The 16,811-nt window shown below is 34.5% G+C and overlaps 1 protein-coding gene across 1 annotated transcript in view; it reads left to right on the top strand.

Moving 5' to 3' along the window:
- Nucleotides 1–16,811, top strand: part of LOC117177453 (rho GTPase-activating protein 100F) — a 43,352-nt gene that overhangs the window by 7,572 nt on the left and 18,969 nt on the right. The window contains exons 4-12 of the mRNA XM_033368153.1: nt 4,626–4,784; nt 6,527–6,756; nt 6,942–7,200; nt 8,732–8,743; nt 9,574–9,832; nt 11,133–11,393; nt 11,932–12,090; nt 12,558–12,721; nt 12,815–13,160. Of these exons, the coding sequence (XP_033224044.1) occupies nt 4,626–4,784; nt 6,527–6,756; nt 6,942–7,200; nt 8,732–8,743; nt 9,574–9,832; nt 11,133–11,393; nt 11,932–12,090; nt 12,558–12,721; nt 12,815–13,160 (1,849 nt within the window). The remainder of the gene's footprint in view (nt 1–4,625; nt 4,785–6,526; nt 6,757–6,941; nt 7,201–8,731; nt 8,744–9,573; nt 9,833–11,132; nt 11,394–11,931; nt 12,091–12,557; nt 12,722–12,814; nt 13,161–16,811) is intronic.

Genomic DNA, 16,811 nt, shown 5'->3' with positions numbered 1-16,811 from the left:
TATATCTATTCGGGAGTGGTGCTGACTGAAAACAGATGATTTGGAGCGATTCGCGCGCCATTTGTTGGTCATTCTAAGGACTTATTGAACTACCCTCGTATTATTGGTCGTGCAATGAAGCAAATGAAGATGTAAGGAAAATGTCTCAGTAATCGTGACGTCCATAATAAACGTAAAACTTGATTATAATTTGAATATATTGTTACAAAATATGTTAAAAGTAAAATTCAATCATAGAAACCATTTATTTTAAGTATTTTATAATAGAAAATGAAATTTTAATATTTATATTGAATATTATATATTCTTTTCTAAGAACATTAATTTTTAATTCAGTTTTCTAACCTAATGCTTTTATAAATGAAGTGGTTAAATTTTGTAAAATTATTTTTCTTAAGTTAATATTAAATAATTATTTTGATGAGGATCAAGATTACAATGGTCGTTTTTAGCCACCTTGTTTGTTTTCATGTAAGTTTATTCTCATATTTTTCACATTTTTATAATTTTTTATATATTTAATTTCTTGAGATCCGCTGTCGTCAGTCGGGACAATACCTGAAGTCGATGTTTTCTTGTCTCGTGTAGCCCAAATATATCTCTAGGGATGCTGTCCCGTTAACATGCGATAATTGATTGGTATTCAGTTGCTTTTAAGACATCAATCATCAACTATACTCTATAGATTCCTACTGACCAGTATTATATCTTGATATAAAAGTTGGACTGACATTAAAAGTTGTTCATGTCCTCTTTAGACTGAGAAGATGTATTTTCGAACTTGTCCTTTAAATAGAAAGATTATAAGGATGAATATTTTTTAACTTGAAGCCTTTGAAACGAAGTTTTTATCATTTAAATTCTTTCAAATCTAACAATATGACAATTTTTCAAAGATTTAATATCGAAGGAAATCCACTTACAGGACTTCGTAATTAGAGATTATTAAATTGCAATCCTTTTTAAATCAAGATGTTTTAAATTATTTATTGAAGATAGAAACAATATTTAAAGAAGAATCGCTTTAAAATTAGACAACCTCAAAAAGAAATTCCAAACTAATAAAAGCGGTGCTAAGTATGATTTTTTCACAGAAATGTAAATAAATGTTAAGATATTCATAATGTATGACTAGTACCTATGTAAAAACATTTATCATTTAGAACTCGATTCAATTTATTTAAAATTTTTACGATTCAAAAATAGATACATGGAAAATTGGAAAACTGGAAGCGTCGGAAGTTGCCTAATTAAAAACTAGAAGCGTTTTAGAAGAACTAATTTTAAAAAAAGACTTAAAGGTCAAAAGATTTCTAATTCGAAGATACATTTAGCATTCACAAATGTTAAAGCATATTTAGGAAACGAACGTTTTTAATATCCTCAATTGTATTTCAAATTGGGTTGATATATTCTCGAAATTGAATAATTATACTGCTGTAATATGGTCCAATATTCATGTATTTGTGAAGTAAAAAAATAAACTGAAGGGCCCCAGGTCTAAACTTGTTAACTGACATTTCAGAAATTTTACACGGTGAAAGAAAATCGTTGTTATTTTTGCAATTTTTAAATATTTTTTTAAACTGTAAAATGTTGTTTGTTCATATACTAGAGAAAAATAATACACGTTAGTTTTATAACATTTTATTCAAAATTAGACGTTATATGGCAATTGAAAGCTATTTATTAGTTATCTACCAGGAGTTCAGTGCAGTGGTCTAAACCTGTTATTTCCAGGGCTGCTTTTCTATTGTTTTTCCCGTTTCACATGCTTCTACGTTGTTTTTCAAGCTGCCGGCAAGTTTTATATGTCAAAATGTTTGGCATCGCAAACCGAACGCAGATGTTCTTATAAAATTTTTATTAATTTTTTGCCAAAATTTGCTAGGTTGTAGTAATCGAGACGCGTTGCTCACATTCATCTTTATAGCGATCTGTAGAAAACAACATAGAAGATGACGGGAAAGTAACCACAAAATACTTTTGACGTACACATAAAATTAACTGCGGAAACACTGACATATGCTTAACTGGCCTATTCTACGAGTAAATTGAGCCGTTGTGAGAAAAAGCACATATTTCCCATATGAGACGCCATAAACAGTTAACAGGATTATACAGCGGACCTATGCTCTAGATAACAAAATGCGATTTTCGAAACAACCTAAAATGAATTTTAGCGTTTTGCTTGTGGAATATTAACTGCATATAAAAAATGTTCCAGAAAACACAAAGAAATCAATTTCGAAAAAATGTCAGTTAACAGGCTCAGACCGCGGACCCTTTAACTTAAAAATTTGAAGTATTTAAACAAAAACCATGTTTATATAAAAAAGTGTTATAAATAAGGATCAAAATTGTACATTGAGAGATTTTAAGTACTTTAATTTAATAGATCTGAATGAAAAAAAAATCATACAAATACAAATTCTTAAGGCTTGAAAGTTAAAGCCCGAAGTAAAATATAAAAAAAGATGTAAAGTAACAATTGCGAATAACCATTTGTAAACTATAATCAATTGTACACTTTAATTCTTTTTTATGATAATGAATTGTAATTAAATGTAAATTAAAATTGTAAATTGAAAAGGACTAATTATTTAAAACTAGCTTACTCATAAAATACACGGGTCAATAAAGTCCCTCTCCCCCATAATGCATACGATATTTTATGCAACAAATGCATAGATAAGGTTGCGCTTTTCAAGCCTGTAGAGTCCACCTTAATTAAGTGTTGCTTTTCAAGGTGATGGGTATGTAATGGCCACCTATATCTATACCGTAAACAATTGATGTCGAAGATATATAGTGTCCAGTACATATAAGCTCATAGATATGTAATGGCCATTACATGTTTAACTTCAGGTTCGCTCCACAGGAATGAGAAACGGCCGTATTCATGCATGTGATATATCACATTATTTGACTTATTAGTTTATGAGTAAGTTTGCTTAGAAGATATGTTCACGTGGCACTATGGTTTTTAGATGGCTTCCACCCGAACATGACCGAGCCAAGGGCTGCTTTATTTTTGCGATGGGACGAGAAGCTTTAGGCAATTCGATGTATCTAAGTGAAGAATTTTAAAGCGAATTACAAATTTAAGGTCATGTAACACTTTCCAGATTCCTGCTTTACTGATATTTTTTCTCAACAACTCACGTCTTTACGAAATTATGTATAGAGTTGTAAATTTGGGGTCTTAAGGGTGTTGGTTAAAACCAATTTTTAATATTTTTCCTACAGGTACGACACTGACTCAATATATATTTTTTCCGAAGGATTTGAGAATGAAAGAAAGAAAACTTGTCGAATATCCGAGGTTTTGCGAGATCCTCAGATCAATAAAATGTTGAAAAATTAAACCTTTTGTCAAGAAAATCATTATTTTCATAGCAAATATTAATTTTGCCAAAGAGAGAAATTAGCGGGTAGGAAACGACAACATTTGAACGGTTAGAATCGTTTGCAAATTTATTTTTTACTCATAATTCTGACATCATAGAAGAATTTTCGAGAGACAACAAGTTTTTGAAGGGCCCCGAATTGATGATAGTGACCCATAATTTTGCGAAATACGTCGCGAAATTGAGGAAAGAAGGGATTAAATTGACGTGTCCTGTGTGTGGAGCGATTCACAAAATACGTGATACATTTTTCAGGAACTTCTGCCCCCCCCCCCCCCCCCCCCCCCCCCCCCCTCCTGCGTGATACCTTTTCCATTGGGCTTAACATGGAGAATGATACTTGGGCAGACCCACACCCGCCCCTACATGTATCACGTATTTTGTGAATGACCCCTGTGTGTTGTAACTGTAGTTGTAAAACTCGCTAGTCGCGGCTAGCCTCGTGGCTTACAACTACAGTTGCAGCACACACAGGACATGTCAGTTTATTCCCTTTTTTTCATTTCGCGACGTATTTCACAAAGTTTAGGGTTACCATTATCAATTCATGGCCCTTCGAAAACATGGTATCTGTCGAGACTTCTTCTATGATTAATATTTGTCGTGAAAATAATTATTTCCTTAACAAAAGGTTTGATTTGTCAACATTTAATTACTCTAAGGATCTCGCAAACCCCCAAATATTCGACAAGTTTTCTTTCTTTCGTTCTCAAATCCTTTGGAAAATATATATATTGAGTCAGTGCCTTAAAAAAATTCAAAGTTGGATTTAACCAACACCCTTCAATGAAAGGCATTAGGAAACAATGGTATGATCCTAAATATGTAGAATTACGGAAAAAATGCTAAAAGCAAATTTATTTTGTCATTAAAATTTTGGGCCATACAAACATAGTACCTTTTATTTAATTTCCCAAATTTTCAACTTGAAATCACATTTCGTTTGGACGTGGGTTGTTGAGTAAAATGTCGTTAAAGTAGAAATCAGGTAAGTATAACATATCGTAAACGAAATTACATTTTTTCTAAAATAGGTTAAAGTTTTTAAATTGAAGAATTTAACATTGTAACCTTTTTAAATTATGACATTTGTAATGCGATTACCTAAAAGAGAACAATTTCTTAAAGCATTCAAAATCGAATATTGTATAATTTAAATTAGAAATTGGCTAAATTAAAAGGTTCTAACTATATGCGATTTAAAATTTCTTTCAGGATCCCAAGTACCCTATACACTTTGTCGAAATAATCAAGAGCCCGGGACAGACGTTGGGACTTTATATAAGGGAAGGAAATGGAGTGGACAGAAACGATGGCGTTTTTATATCTAGGATAGCACTGGAATCAGCCGTTTACAACAGTGGTTGTCTCAAGGTCTTCATCTTTCTACTACGCACATATATCGAATTTATTCTCTCTACAAGTCTTTAATTGAAGAAAAGAAAAAACAAGAAAATTGATCTTATTTAAAAAGATTTGAAAACTTACCTTTAAGGCTATATACCACGTATTCGATTCCTACATTTCCAAACATTTTTTTCCTCCCTACTCATGTCGACACGAAATAAAATAACAAATTTATGTTTGTAAAATTGAATAAAAACATATGTCCACTGTGTGGGCCCTCGTTTTCGTACGTTTAGTGGGTTCATTTCGGCTGATATACTACAGTTATATTATTAAAGTTTAGGCTAGTTCATTAAAGTCTTATATGACTGCGGTATAAACTATTGTACTATGCCTGTATTTCAAAAACTCTGGTGAAACAGAGTTCTATACATGGGTCTTCCTGCCTGCTATAATTTACGTTCTTTAGCATGAGCATCTACACGTATACCACCAGACGACTCCACTTCGCTGGATATGGGCATGTACATTTTTTTTCTACGGAGAACTTCGAATCAATGTATTAATTTATTTACAATCAGTAATATCCCTTGACACAACTATTCGTAAGTCGCGGATGGTCATCCATCCGAATGCTATCTGCACTCGAAAGGGCTTAGACCGCGACATTTCCCGAGTTAGGATTCACCGCGCAGCTAATGCAACCGGTTGAACTATACATTAAAAGTGAAATTGTTTTTCCATTAGTTTAGTTAAAGATGGTTCTCAAAGCACTTGCGCGGCTTTGACGATTACATTCTTATTGCGATACTCGCGCTCGATGTAGTAAAAATAAAAACGAAATGTAAGAAGTAGATATGTTTTTCGATACAATGTTTATAATAAAATATGTTTTTGTTTTTCAAATTTACTAAACAGAGACATTAAGTCATCGGCTTTAATTTCATTCGTTCAAAGCACTATTCCAAGTCTATTCTATGAAAATTTGTAATCAGTTTGAAAAGATATTTAAAATAATTGCATGCATATAAAAAATATCCCAATATAGGTAATGTATTTCATTATTAATCATCTAAAAATTTTTTTAATCGGAAAATGTCATAAAAAGCATGTAACTTTTTTAATTTGCATCGAATTGGTTAAAGCCATTAGGATAATTTTCAAATTTTTTGTAATTTAGCAGAAAATGTGACCAAGATTTCGAAAACCCTTATAAAAACGTTGTTCCAAATCTTTAAAATGATCGAAATTTTCTCATTTTAATTGAAAATATCTGGTTGACGAATTTGATCTTTATTAAAGGCTTATTTTATTTGTCCAGTCCTTCAAATGATAAAATGCGGCTAATAGATTCAGGTAACCAAACATTTAGACATATAGTTATACTTACAGAGAACATACAACGAAATATTCATGATTTTCGGAATCTGTATCAGCCGAAATGTAAAGATCCGTTAAAAACTAGAAAGAGGAAATTCGGACGATTCCATTATACCCTTATGAATAAGATTGTAATACCAAGGAAGATTTATCTGGTTTTCAATTATACACAATAAAAAAATATGTAATTTCTTATCGACATGAGTCAAGCGAAAAAAATATTCGATGAGGTAGGAATCGGATAAATGGTACACGGCCTTACGAGAATATAAATAAATAATATAGAACTTGAAGAATTTATTAAATGCAGATTTTTTAAATCATTATATATATATTTTTAAAAAGAAAATTGCCGTTTTTTAATATAAATGAAGATGTTAAACCTTCAGGTAGGGGATGAGATCTTAGCGGTGAACCTCGTCGATGTGACGCACATGAGCTTAGACGATGTAGTAATTGTGATGTCCATTCCTACAAGACTCATCCTAGCCACGAGACGTGGTCCTCATCAACTTATTTCACACAGTCTTCAAAGCGAGCACAAGACAACACCAGTGGTAGTCATAAAAAGGGATATTAATGAAGATGAAAATGATCATTCAACTAGTAATCACATTCGGTAATTATTTGTCCTCCCTCTTTTTCTATTAAAATTAAATCGTTGAAAGTTTAAGGAGACACTATACAGTATACATACTATATAAAAAATGAAGAGTTAGAGAGACAAAAATATATTTGGGTCTGATTTCTCGCTTGTTCAATTTTTGAAATTATATAATTATTTGTTTACTCGAAAAAAATTAGGGATAGTAGTCGAAGGAGGGGAGATGGACGAGAGATGTTGCCCTCTCGATCAAGATTGGGCCTCACGGGCCTTGGATCGACTCAGGATTTGGGGTCTAGTAATGGCGACCTCTACTATAATTCAAGGCCTGAGGGTCATTGGTCTTATCAACCACCACCTCCTCCTGTTATCACGCATCAGCCGAAACCATCGGCAACTCAACATTTTCAACCCTATGAGCGAGGATATCCAAAAACCCTAGAGAGCCTGGCTGAAAAAGTAAGACATAATTCCACATGGATATTTCAGATTATCACTCTTCATTATTGTGGAATGACGACAACCCGCGCCAGGTTTTAAAAAAAGTAAAGAGGTTTTCAGGGACGAAAGGATTGAAAAAATATTTGTAATTCGTTTTAAAATTATTTAAAAATGGGTATAATTATAATTAAAAACTGAGCAGTTGCACGCAATTCTAATGTTAATTGCGAACGTTACAAATTTGAAAATTTACAGTTTCAAATAATTATTTAAGAATTCCCAGCAATTATTTTTTAATTTTTATTCTGCTTTTTTTTTAACCAGCTTTAGTCTCATTTTAAAAATATTTCTCGGAAATCTTAAGAGTAAAAGAATTTTTAATTCCTAACATTTAAAATTACATACTTTTAGTATGATACTAAATTCTTGATTAGATCATTTAAAATCTCTAGCATTTGAAATGGAAGAATGGTGAATGGAAACCCTTCTACAACTTACAAACTATATCTAACAAAAAACCTTAATAGCTGCAATTTTTGGAATGGAGGTCCTTGAAAACTAAGCAATTGTTCTATTTGAAGCCATTAATATAAAAAATATTGATTTTGCATCATAATGATGAAAATTAAACCCTTTAAAATTCTTAAAAATTCCAAAATCAGAAATTAAAACCTTCAAGTTTGTCAATTCGAAATGAGTGTTGAATAATTTTGGAATGATACGATAAAAGTGGTTTTGTCTTAAATCTGAATTGTTTAAAATGACATGATTATAAATCAAAGCCTTTTATTACTTAAATATACTTGTATTATTATTATTCAATAATATAGATTTTAAAAAAAGTGCATGAAATTGAACAAATTTGAATTTAAACGTCAGAAATGGTCAAATATCTGATTGAAGGCGCTCAAAATTCATTAAATTCAGACTGAGACATGATAGTTTGGGCAAATGGACAAATTGGAAGGAAATATTTGAAATACAAAGCGTTGCAATTATTGTAGTAATTTAAAGCTTGTAAAATTCAAAATTGGTTTGAGACAATTTTAGTTCTAGAGTGCTTCAAATTCAAGATTGTATATAATTCTTTGGTGATTTACTTAATTATAATATTACTTGAAAATAAGTTCGAACCTGGCGTAGTGATGTTCATTTCATGATGGCGAGTCTATAAACATAGATGTCTTAGACGATGTGGATCGAGCACCCTTTTATACCTATTTGCACTGTTTGACACTTGTTTGCCCTCCACTCTCTAAGAGCGCTATGACAAGTTAGATAATTTAAACACAAGAATGGCGGATCTCGAGGCTCAATCTCAAAGCGAAAAACCACATTTAAAAAAAAATACCTCCGTCGAATGAAACGATTTTTTCTTGCAACTTTTATTTTCCAAAGATAAGTAGAGTGCTTTAAATGTAAAAGAAGTAAAATAAGAATGTTAATAGAAAAAATTTAACGACGCGAAGACCGCCGTTCGACCCTATTGACACGAGATTTTTAATGACTAATCGGTTCTATGAATGAATGCTACGTTGAAATTAACCAGGATTTCACGAAGGTAAAGATAATACAACTCTTTTAGATATCTAGATTTCGTAATGAGTATATCTCAACATGTATATTGCTATATTAAAATTATATTTGGCGCACCCCTTCTACTGTCTGTGATCCGTTCCAAAGCTTCCTAAGTATGTTTGCGTGCATCATCCCAATTAGTTTTCCTGCTGCATCACTGTCACCTTGTTTTATGCGGAAAGTCCATTTCTTGAGAATAGGTTGAATGAAATATAAACACACACACATTATGTCTAAAAGTCAAGTAAATTTATTTGTTCAGAAGTATTCGCGTTAATACGTTTTTTGAAATTCTTTAACGATCTCTAAATGAATTTCTTAATTGCAGAACGTAAAATCTTGAAAGGGTGTTCCATGCATCATATTTTTTTTCATGGTTCCTTTTTTTGAATTTATCATAATTACGTAAAAAGTGGACCATATTTCTCAAGAGATGATCCTTCTTTCAAAGGCTTTGAGTAAGACTCAGCACATTTCACGGCTTAAAACCTAGAAATTCTATACTGAATTTAAAAAGCTAGAAATATATTCGAAAAGATCTACCTCAATACAACTTTTGGAAGCTTCTTTTTAGTTATTTTATATGCGTTGTTTCTACTTATTTTTTATGAATCATAAATTCAATCATGAATTTAGCACCCTATCAAAAGAATTGTAAATGAAAGATGTATTATATTTATCATATACATAAAATGCTACATTTATGTACTAACAATAAGAGCATAATGAAGAGCGTGAAAGGTGGAAAAGTCGCTTTAAGCTTTCATTAGGAAAAAGAGATTTTCCGGAGTTTACAAATTAATTTCCATTTAGGTACACTCGTTTTACACGGGTCCGGGCCCTATGATGCCCTCGAATGGCTCGCGTCGCATGTCTACTGGAACTGGTATGCAATCTGTTGGAGGTAGACTAACAGGTCAGAGTCAAGCCTCGCATTACGGATATTCTCAGCATACCGGAAGCGGAAGAATTATGCCAAGAAGTGGGTCTGACCAACATTTACCACGAGTGGATTATACCAGCATCACGACTCCAGCTCGTCATACGCTATTGAGGTCCAGTCTCAAGACAGGTTGGTTTAAAGTGAATTTTGTATTATTTTCTTACAAAGAAAAAAAGATTTATTCTTAAGGCGAGTGGCAAGCGGCGTTCAAAACACCCAAACACCCGTTTCTCTCGAATAACCCCTTCTTGAACCCCCTAACCCCTGTCATCTATATTCCTCTCCCGTCTCCTCCATATTCCCTTAATCCACCTTCTTCTCCCCTTTTATCTCCCCTCTGATACCCTAACAACGCTATTTTCTCTATTCCTCCACAAATCCTATTAACTTTACTCGATACTCCTCCCCTTATTTTCTCTTAACCCGCCACATTTTTCCCTAAACTTCTTTCTGTTTGCTTTAGTCTCTTCCACCTAAACTTATATTTCCATGTACCAACTTACTGCATCCCTACATTTGACTCATTAATCCACCCCCATAATATCCCTTGCTCGCATTACCACTTTTTCATCTTCACCTTTTATATACCCCTTTGTTGCACTTTTCCTACCACTCTTCACCATGCGTTCCTAATACCGCATCAGCTTTTTACTTAAACACCTTTCCTCCAACCCTATATACCCTCTCCTCTATACTCCTCTCCCTCGTTTGTCCCTCAATGCACCACCTTTCTCTCGGTACCACGAACTGCAAATCTTACCTCTTTCTGCTCAACCCTCTTTAATGCACCAATTTGCCAGACTCCCACAATCTAGACCTCACTCATTACTCCAGCCCCACGTATCTCCTTTGTTCGCATCTTCCTCTCCTTTTCCGCTCTTTTATGTACACCTTCTCTACACCTCACGTATCACGCATCATTCGTTACCCCCTCGCATGTGTATTAACTATTAACCTCCCTTTTTCCTCTCTCATCTGCACTCAGTCTCCCATCATCACCTTTTCCCCATACCTATTTTTGAACCCTCATTATTTTCTCTCTCTTTAATCCCTCTGTCATCCTGTCTCTCCTCTCCCTCTAGCAATACGTTTCTATTAGTATTTTCTAAACTGTTTTGTTTATTTCCCTGCCTTTCTTTTTTTTATATATTTCAGTGGTGTCAAGTCATAACTACTAAACTCAAAAAATCGTAAAAGTCTGTCCATATACAACGTGGACTATTTTTCACTAGTTTTCCACCCCCCCCCCCTCCCAAGATTTTCACGTGATATATGGATAGCTAATAATTGTTCTGAAAAAACAAAAAAAACACTTCTAAAAACCATTAAACATTAGGATACATTTCTTAGCAAAATTTAGTTAGGTATATACAACTAAATTAGGTAAAAATGGTGTTCTCTACAAATGAAATCTAATCTTTGTTTTTAGGATCATCGGCCTTGCGCTATAATACTAGATACGGGCAAACCGATTCAACGACAGCGTCTCGGGGTCAAGGCCAATTCGGTACTTTGACGAGAAGGCACCGTCCTTCATTAGATTATGCATCAGACACAGAGGCTACGTGTTCCAGTTCACCTCGATCAGCCTACTACTATTACAGGCACAACCTGAACAACCCCCCTCAAAGTAGTGCCGTTTCACACTTGGCAACCCTTTCCAGGTCTCAAATTGGTCAAGGTTCTACTGGTAAGTCCCATCATTGAAATTCAGGTCATGTCTAATTCAAACCTCTTAGCCGAACACATAGAAGACCATCGCATGAAATCGTGATAGAAAGTCTTCTACGGCAACGTCTCTGTCGCTCGAAAATGGAAAAATCCGAGGCTTACTACCAAATTATTTATTTTATCTTTCAAATTCCATGTAAAAATATTCTCATTTTCATTTCCTTTTTTCAATCTCAGATAAAGGGTTTCTGTTGTAATAGTCTCTTATTTACTAAGAATGAATTCAAATGATAAAAGTACATCTTTTGCTGCTTGAACTAGATGCACGCATGCAGCACTTGATTACAAATCTTTTAGGAAACTTGATAGGATTTGATTAGAAAATTTAGGATAAGGTTTAGTGCCGATTAGTTCTTTCTGATTAGTTTTTCATACACTCAAAGCAGTTAATGATGTACAAAAGTTGGAGTTAAATTTTATCTTCTTATATTTGTTGTTGATTTGGTTTGAATTGAAAAAAGAATTATAAGTAGGAATTGGTTTTGACGTTATTTTAGGTTTAAGAACAAACTCATTGCCTCGAAGCGGCAGGACGTTGCCGCAGCAACCTGGCCTTAGAACTGGTCTTAGCACTGTTACGTCAGGTCTCATTGACCAGGAAGATAGCGATGGTGCTTTATCCGCTCCCGAGTTTCCGTCCATTAGGCGAGACAGAGGTAAGAAGAAGTGTGTTACCCATTTCCAACCATCCAATCCATTGCCTTTCATACTCATAGTATCCTTGATAATTATATATATTTTTTGTTGAATATGTTATGCATCCTTAGTTATATTGAAAGGAAGGAATAAATTTAGTTGGAAATAGGATTCCGTAGTTCCTTAGCACGTCAGTATTAATACCTCTTGTAGTTTGCTCTCTGATTTTCCATAGAAACTATACATATATTTGAAAAAGAAGTTTTGAAATAAAAAGAATGAGAAATACACCATAATGTAATGTAATAAAACTTAGATGCTAGATTACCCAGATTCATATACTAAAAAGACAAAGATTCCCAGATTTCTGATTCAAACTTCTTCATCCGTACGCAGTAAAGGAACGTGGGATTTCTTGTCAGATGTCAAACTCAAGATGTGTTAATAGACTCTAAATTTAAGAGAATATTCTAATAATTAATCGCAGGAAGAATACCATCATCGCCAAGTGTTTTTACTTCAGACGAATATCGAGCATGGTTGAGCCGAACACCTAGCACCAGCGCCTTATACGAGCAGATTAGGGCAACGTCGAATAGGCCACCACGTTATACGTACAGCGCAGAAAACATTCACGCAGCAGCGAATCAGGTACGATCTTGCAAATGACAATCATTAGCTAATTTATTATGCAAATTATAAACTAAGTTCTAATCTTTGCGTTGAAAAATGAATTCCACACAGGCGGAATATGGAGGATATGGAAGCTATCGACCCATATCGAGTACCTTGGATAGATTATCAACGAGGTCAGCTTCAGCGCAACAGGTGAATCTAGCTAATCTAAGGGCTTCAACTGCCATTAGCTCCTCTTCTCATCGAACTGCAGGAAATCCAAGGCCATCTTCAGTTGCTTCCAATGTTCGGTCTTCTCTCAGTCAAAAACCATCTCTTAGTAGCTCCGTTAGTCAAAGAGCGACTTCGGTTAGGAGAATCAGGAACCTTTTGGACCTTGAGTCTGCCAGAAGTATACCTACTCCTACGCCAGCTAGAACGCAGGATCAAAGATTGCTAGACATTAATCCTGCAGGTGAGGATTTTTTTCTTTGTAGAATAAAGTAATTAATAAGATTAATTAGCAAGAACTTATGAATTGATATACATAGGATAAAATAGTTTGCAACAGAATAGTTACATGTCTCCCCTATTATATATGCAACAATTATTCAGGTCTGATCCAGCAAAGCTAAAACTCACTTTTACTGTTCCTAATGAACAGTTGAAGAAAATTTCAGCAAAATAGTAATGTTGCGCTTCTAATTGATAATCTCGTGAGGTTACATAAGACAAAGGTGTATACCAATTGTATTACGCGCTTCTGTCTCGAGATGAAAATGTAGTACGCTTTACTATATACCGATATCACCACATATTCAAAGTCGAAATATTTGACTATCCTCTGCCTGTTCAAGTTGAGGATCCTCACTCTTCTTCTTTGTGCCGATCGCGTCGCATATTAGTAGTGATTTTCAGTGTAATACAAATGGATAAAGATAATCGTGGAGAACCCTACTCCCATCTGAAGATAAGGAATACAAATATTTGAAAAAACAGTTAAGGCGATTGGAGCAAAAATTGGAGCATCGTCATCGCCAACTGATATGTGCTAAGTTTTTGAAATAAGGGAACAGCATCTCTGCTAGGCGTCTGTACTCATATTGTTTGCTCTATCGCGCTCTCTCTCCTTATCCTTTGGAGAGAGAACAGCAGCTCTGCCAGGCGTCTGTTCTCTCATTGTTGTCGTTATGATCGCTATAATCACTCTGTTCGTTATAATCGATATTAGCGAAACTAGCGTAGTTATGATAGAAATACTCCTGACACCTATAAATCTCGAGATCGGAGTCGGAGTCCAATCTGGAGTCCAAGTCGAAGTAGGAGTATCAGTCGTCATTAAGAGAGATATTCAAATCGCAGACAAGCAAGAGCGAATAACTGCCGGGTTGGTAGCATTAGCGGGACTAATATCATCTACCATACAAACAAAGAATAAAGATGAAATGCCAATTTTACAGAATCTTAGTGGAACAGTGAGGCTCATGTGTGATTTGCAGCATGAAGAGACCACAATTCGAAGGGTGCTTATTCTTAAAAATATTGAATCTACTATGTGTGAGACATTTAATATGCGTAGACGAGTGACTTTTTGGAAAGAATTTGGATGAAAGAGTAAAAGCTGCAAAAACTCTGGAGATAACCAGTAAAAACTTCAAACCGAAGGTTCAGCAAACGCAGGGAAATGATTTAAAAAACTGGAGGGGCACGCCGCGTCATCCGACGTACAAGCAGAACAACACGAACACGACGTTGCGCGGACAGAAATTATTTCAGAATCAGAAACAGCAATGGAACCTCAAACCGACGCATCAGAGTCGAAGACATCCATAAGCGAAAAGGCAGTACTAGATTTCCCAATAAGTATTCAATCAGGTCGTCTTAAAAAATTTCAAAAAAACTGGTCTGAGATAACTTCAGATAAAACCGTCCTGAGCTGGATTTCAGGATACAAGATTCCCTTTAATTCAAAAATTAAGCTTTTACCCACCTTCAGAGCCTTCATGGACTCATCATGAAGAAGCTCTTTTATCCCACCAAATAAAACAATTATCATAACTAAAGATTGTTATATGGCTTCCACAGATTTTAAAGATGCGTTCCATTTTATTTCTGTAGCAAATAAAGACAGGCAATATTTGAGATTTAAATTTAGAGGAATATTGTATGAATACGTTTGTTTGCCTTTCGGTGTCAATACAGCTGCCAGCTCAGGCATGGTTTCCAGTGTAGCTTTCAATGCTTGAAACAAAACCAATGTATTTTGAACGGAACATTAATCTTTTAATAACTCTTAATAGACAACCACATCTGCTATGGGCAAGGATTACCCTGTTTGTGGGGATTTTATCAGGGAGGCACTAAAGAAACGATTGATACCTGCAGAAACGATTGACATTATGTTGTCATCACTCAGTGAATACTCGAAAAAGCAATACAATAGTGGACTAGAAAATGGCGGGACTAAAAAAATTTATAACAGCAGAGTTTAAAATGGTGCCTTACACGGCTTATTAAATTGTTTCTGCTCGGCAGTTGCGTTACTCTACGGTCCTGATTTAGGACAAGATCTGCAGATAAAACGTTTTTTTAAGGGCATATCAAAGCTTAGATCACTTACAGTTAAGTTCAACTGTTCATGGGATCCTGCTTTAGTTTTGGACACTGTAGGTTGTTTATTTCATTTAAGAAACCGTATAAACGAGAGACTTCTATATCTTTAAATCGATAGATAAAAAGTGTATTATTATTAAGCGGAATTAATACTGATAATTTTAGCGTATACCGTACTCGTCACGCGTTCAACTCAGCAGCAAGCAAAAGCGGAGTTAACGTCGACCTTATTCGAAAAAGCGCTGGGTGGACATCTAAGTCACAAACTTTTACAATCGTGATATTGTTAAGGGGCTACGCCAGTTTTTCGTGTCTAAAATGAAGGGTTTTTCGGGATTAAAAAAAAACTACTTGGTCAAATGGTCTAAAATTCTGCGATTATATTAAGTACCTCTTAAAATAAAATTCTACAAAATTTTAAATATAAATGTTAATCTGAAGCCGAGTATTATGTGGCGTTGCGGAGGTCCTCAAAAAAAAGTTGAAAAACGGATGCAGTTGCAGCTCACGTTAGGATGCCTGAAATCAAAAAATTAAAGATTTCCCTTAAACTATATAAGATTCTCCACTAGATGAACCACTATCCCTTTAGAATATTAAAAATTGAGAAAATGGCAGCGTTTTAAAAAAAAGTTTCGTTTTTAAATTTTAAAAAAGCGCGTTTTTCGCATAGCAAAATTTCATTTTTTTGAAAATCTAAAAGATAGTGATTCAACCGATGAAAAAACATATCACGAATACCCGTATAAAATTTGAAGTTGATCGATTAATTAGTTTTCGAGTTGCAAATGCAGCTATTTTGAAAAATGCAGATTCGAGAAAAACGCGTTTGAAATTTGACTAATGATTCATACTTACAGTTGTTCTGCTATTCCAGGGCCATACAATTCGCCTTCCTCTTGCTCATAAAATGATTGCTGCTCAGCTGCAGCTTTTCCACGAGCTGTCCGAGTCTCCTTTATGATCTCTTGGTGCCGTTTTTCAGCCAGCTCCGTATGCCTCATGTCGCGCCTCTCGGAATATTCCCATGTGTTTAGTATGCTCCCATTTAAAAATTATTTGTGATACGGCCATATAACTTCAGAAAATTATTCTTAGAGCAATATACTATCGAAATATGCAACAACAAAAAAATCGATTTTTCGAAAGTGAGAAAGTGGCATGGCCCCTTAACGATGAAAGAGAGTTTTCATTGTCAATCTTGAGCAAAAAAATAGATAATACCTTGTATTAACACCAGGTTTCCACCCAAATAAATTATTTTCTTTTTCCTAACAAGTTAAACAGTAAGGAAACCCAACAAAAGTTACGGCAGAACTTCGAAAAAATGAGGAACCTAAACTTGAACAGGCAGAGAACAGTCAAAAATTTTGACTATGAATATGTGGCGACACCGGTATATAGTAGAGTTATACCAGGTGTATACATATGAAACCGGTGTTGCCATTTAGCGGCCAGTAGGCACACTTGTAGGCACTGTCGGAACTTACCATTTGTGCTAATTGGCGTATTG

This window comes from Belonocnema kinseyi, chromosome 7 (assembly GCF_010883055.1).
Source record: "Belonocnema kinseyi isolate 2016_QV_RU_SX_M_011 chromosome 7, B_treatae_v1, whole genome shotgun sequence".
In the NCBI taxonomy this organism is placed as follows: domain Eukaryota; kingdom Metazoa; phylum Arthropoda; class Insecta; order Hymenoptera; family Cynipidae; genus Belonocnema; species Belonocnema kinseyi.
Note: the sequence above shows the minus strand (reverse complement) of the source record. Positions and strands in the feature narration are given on the sequence as shown.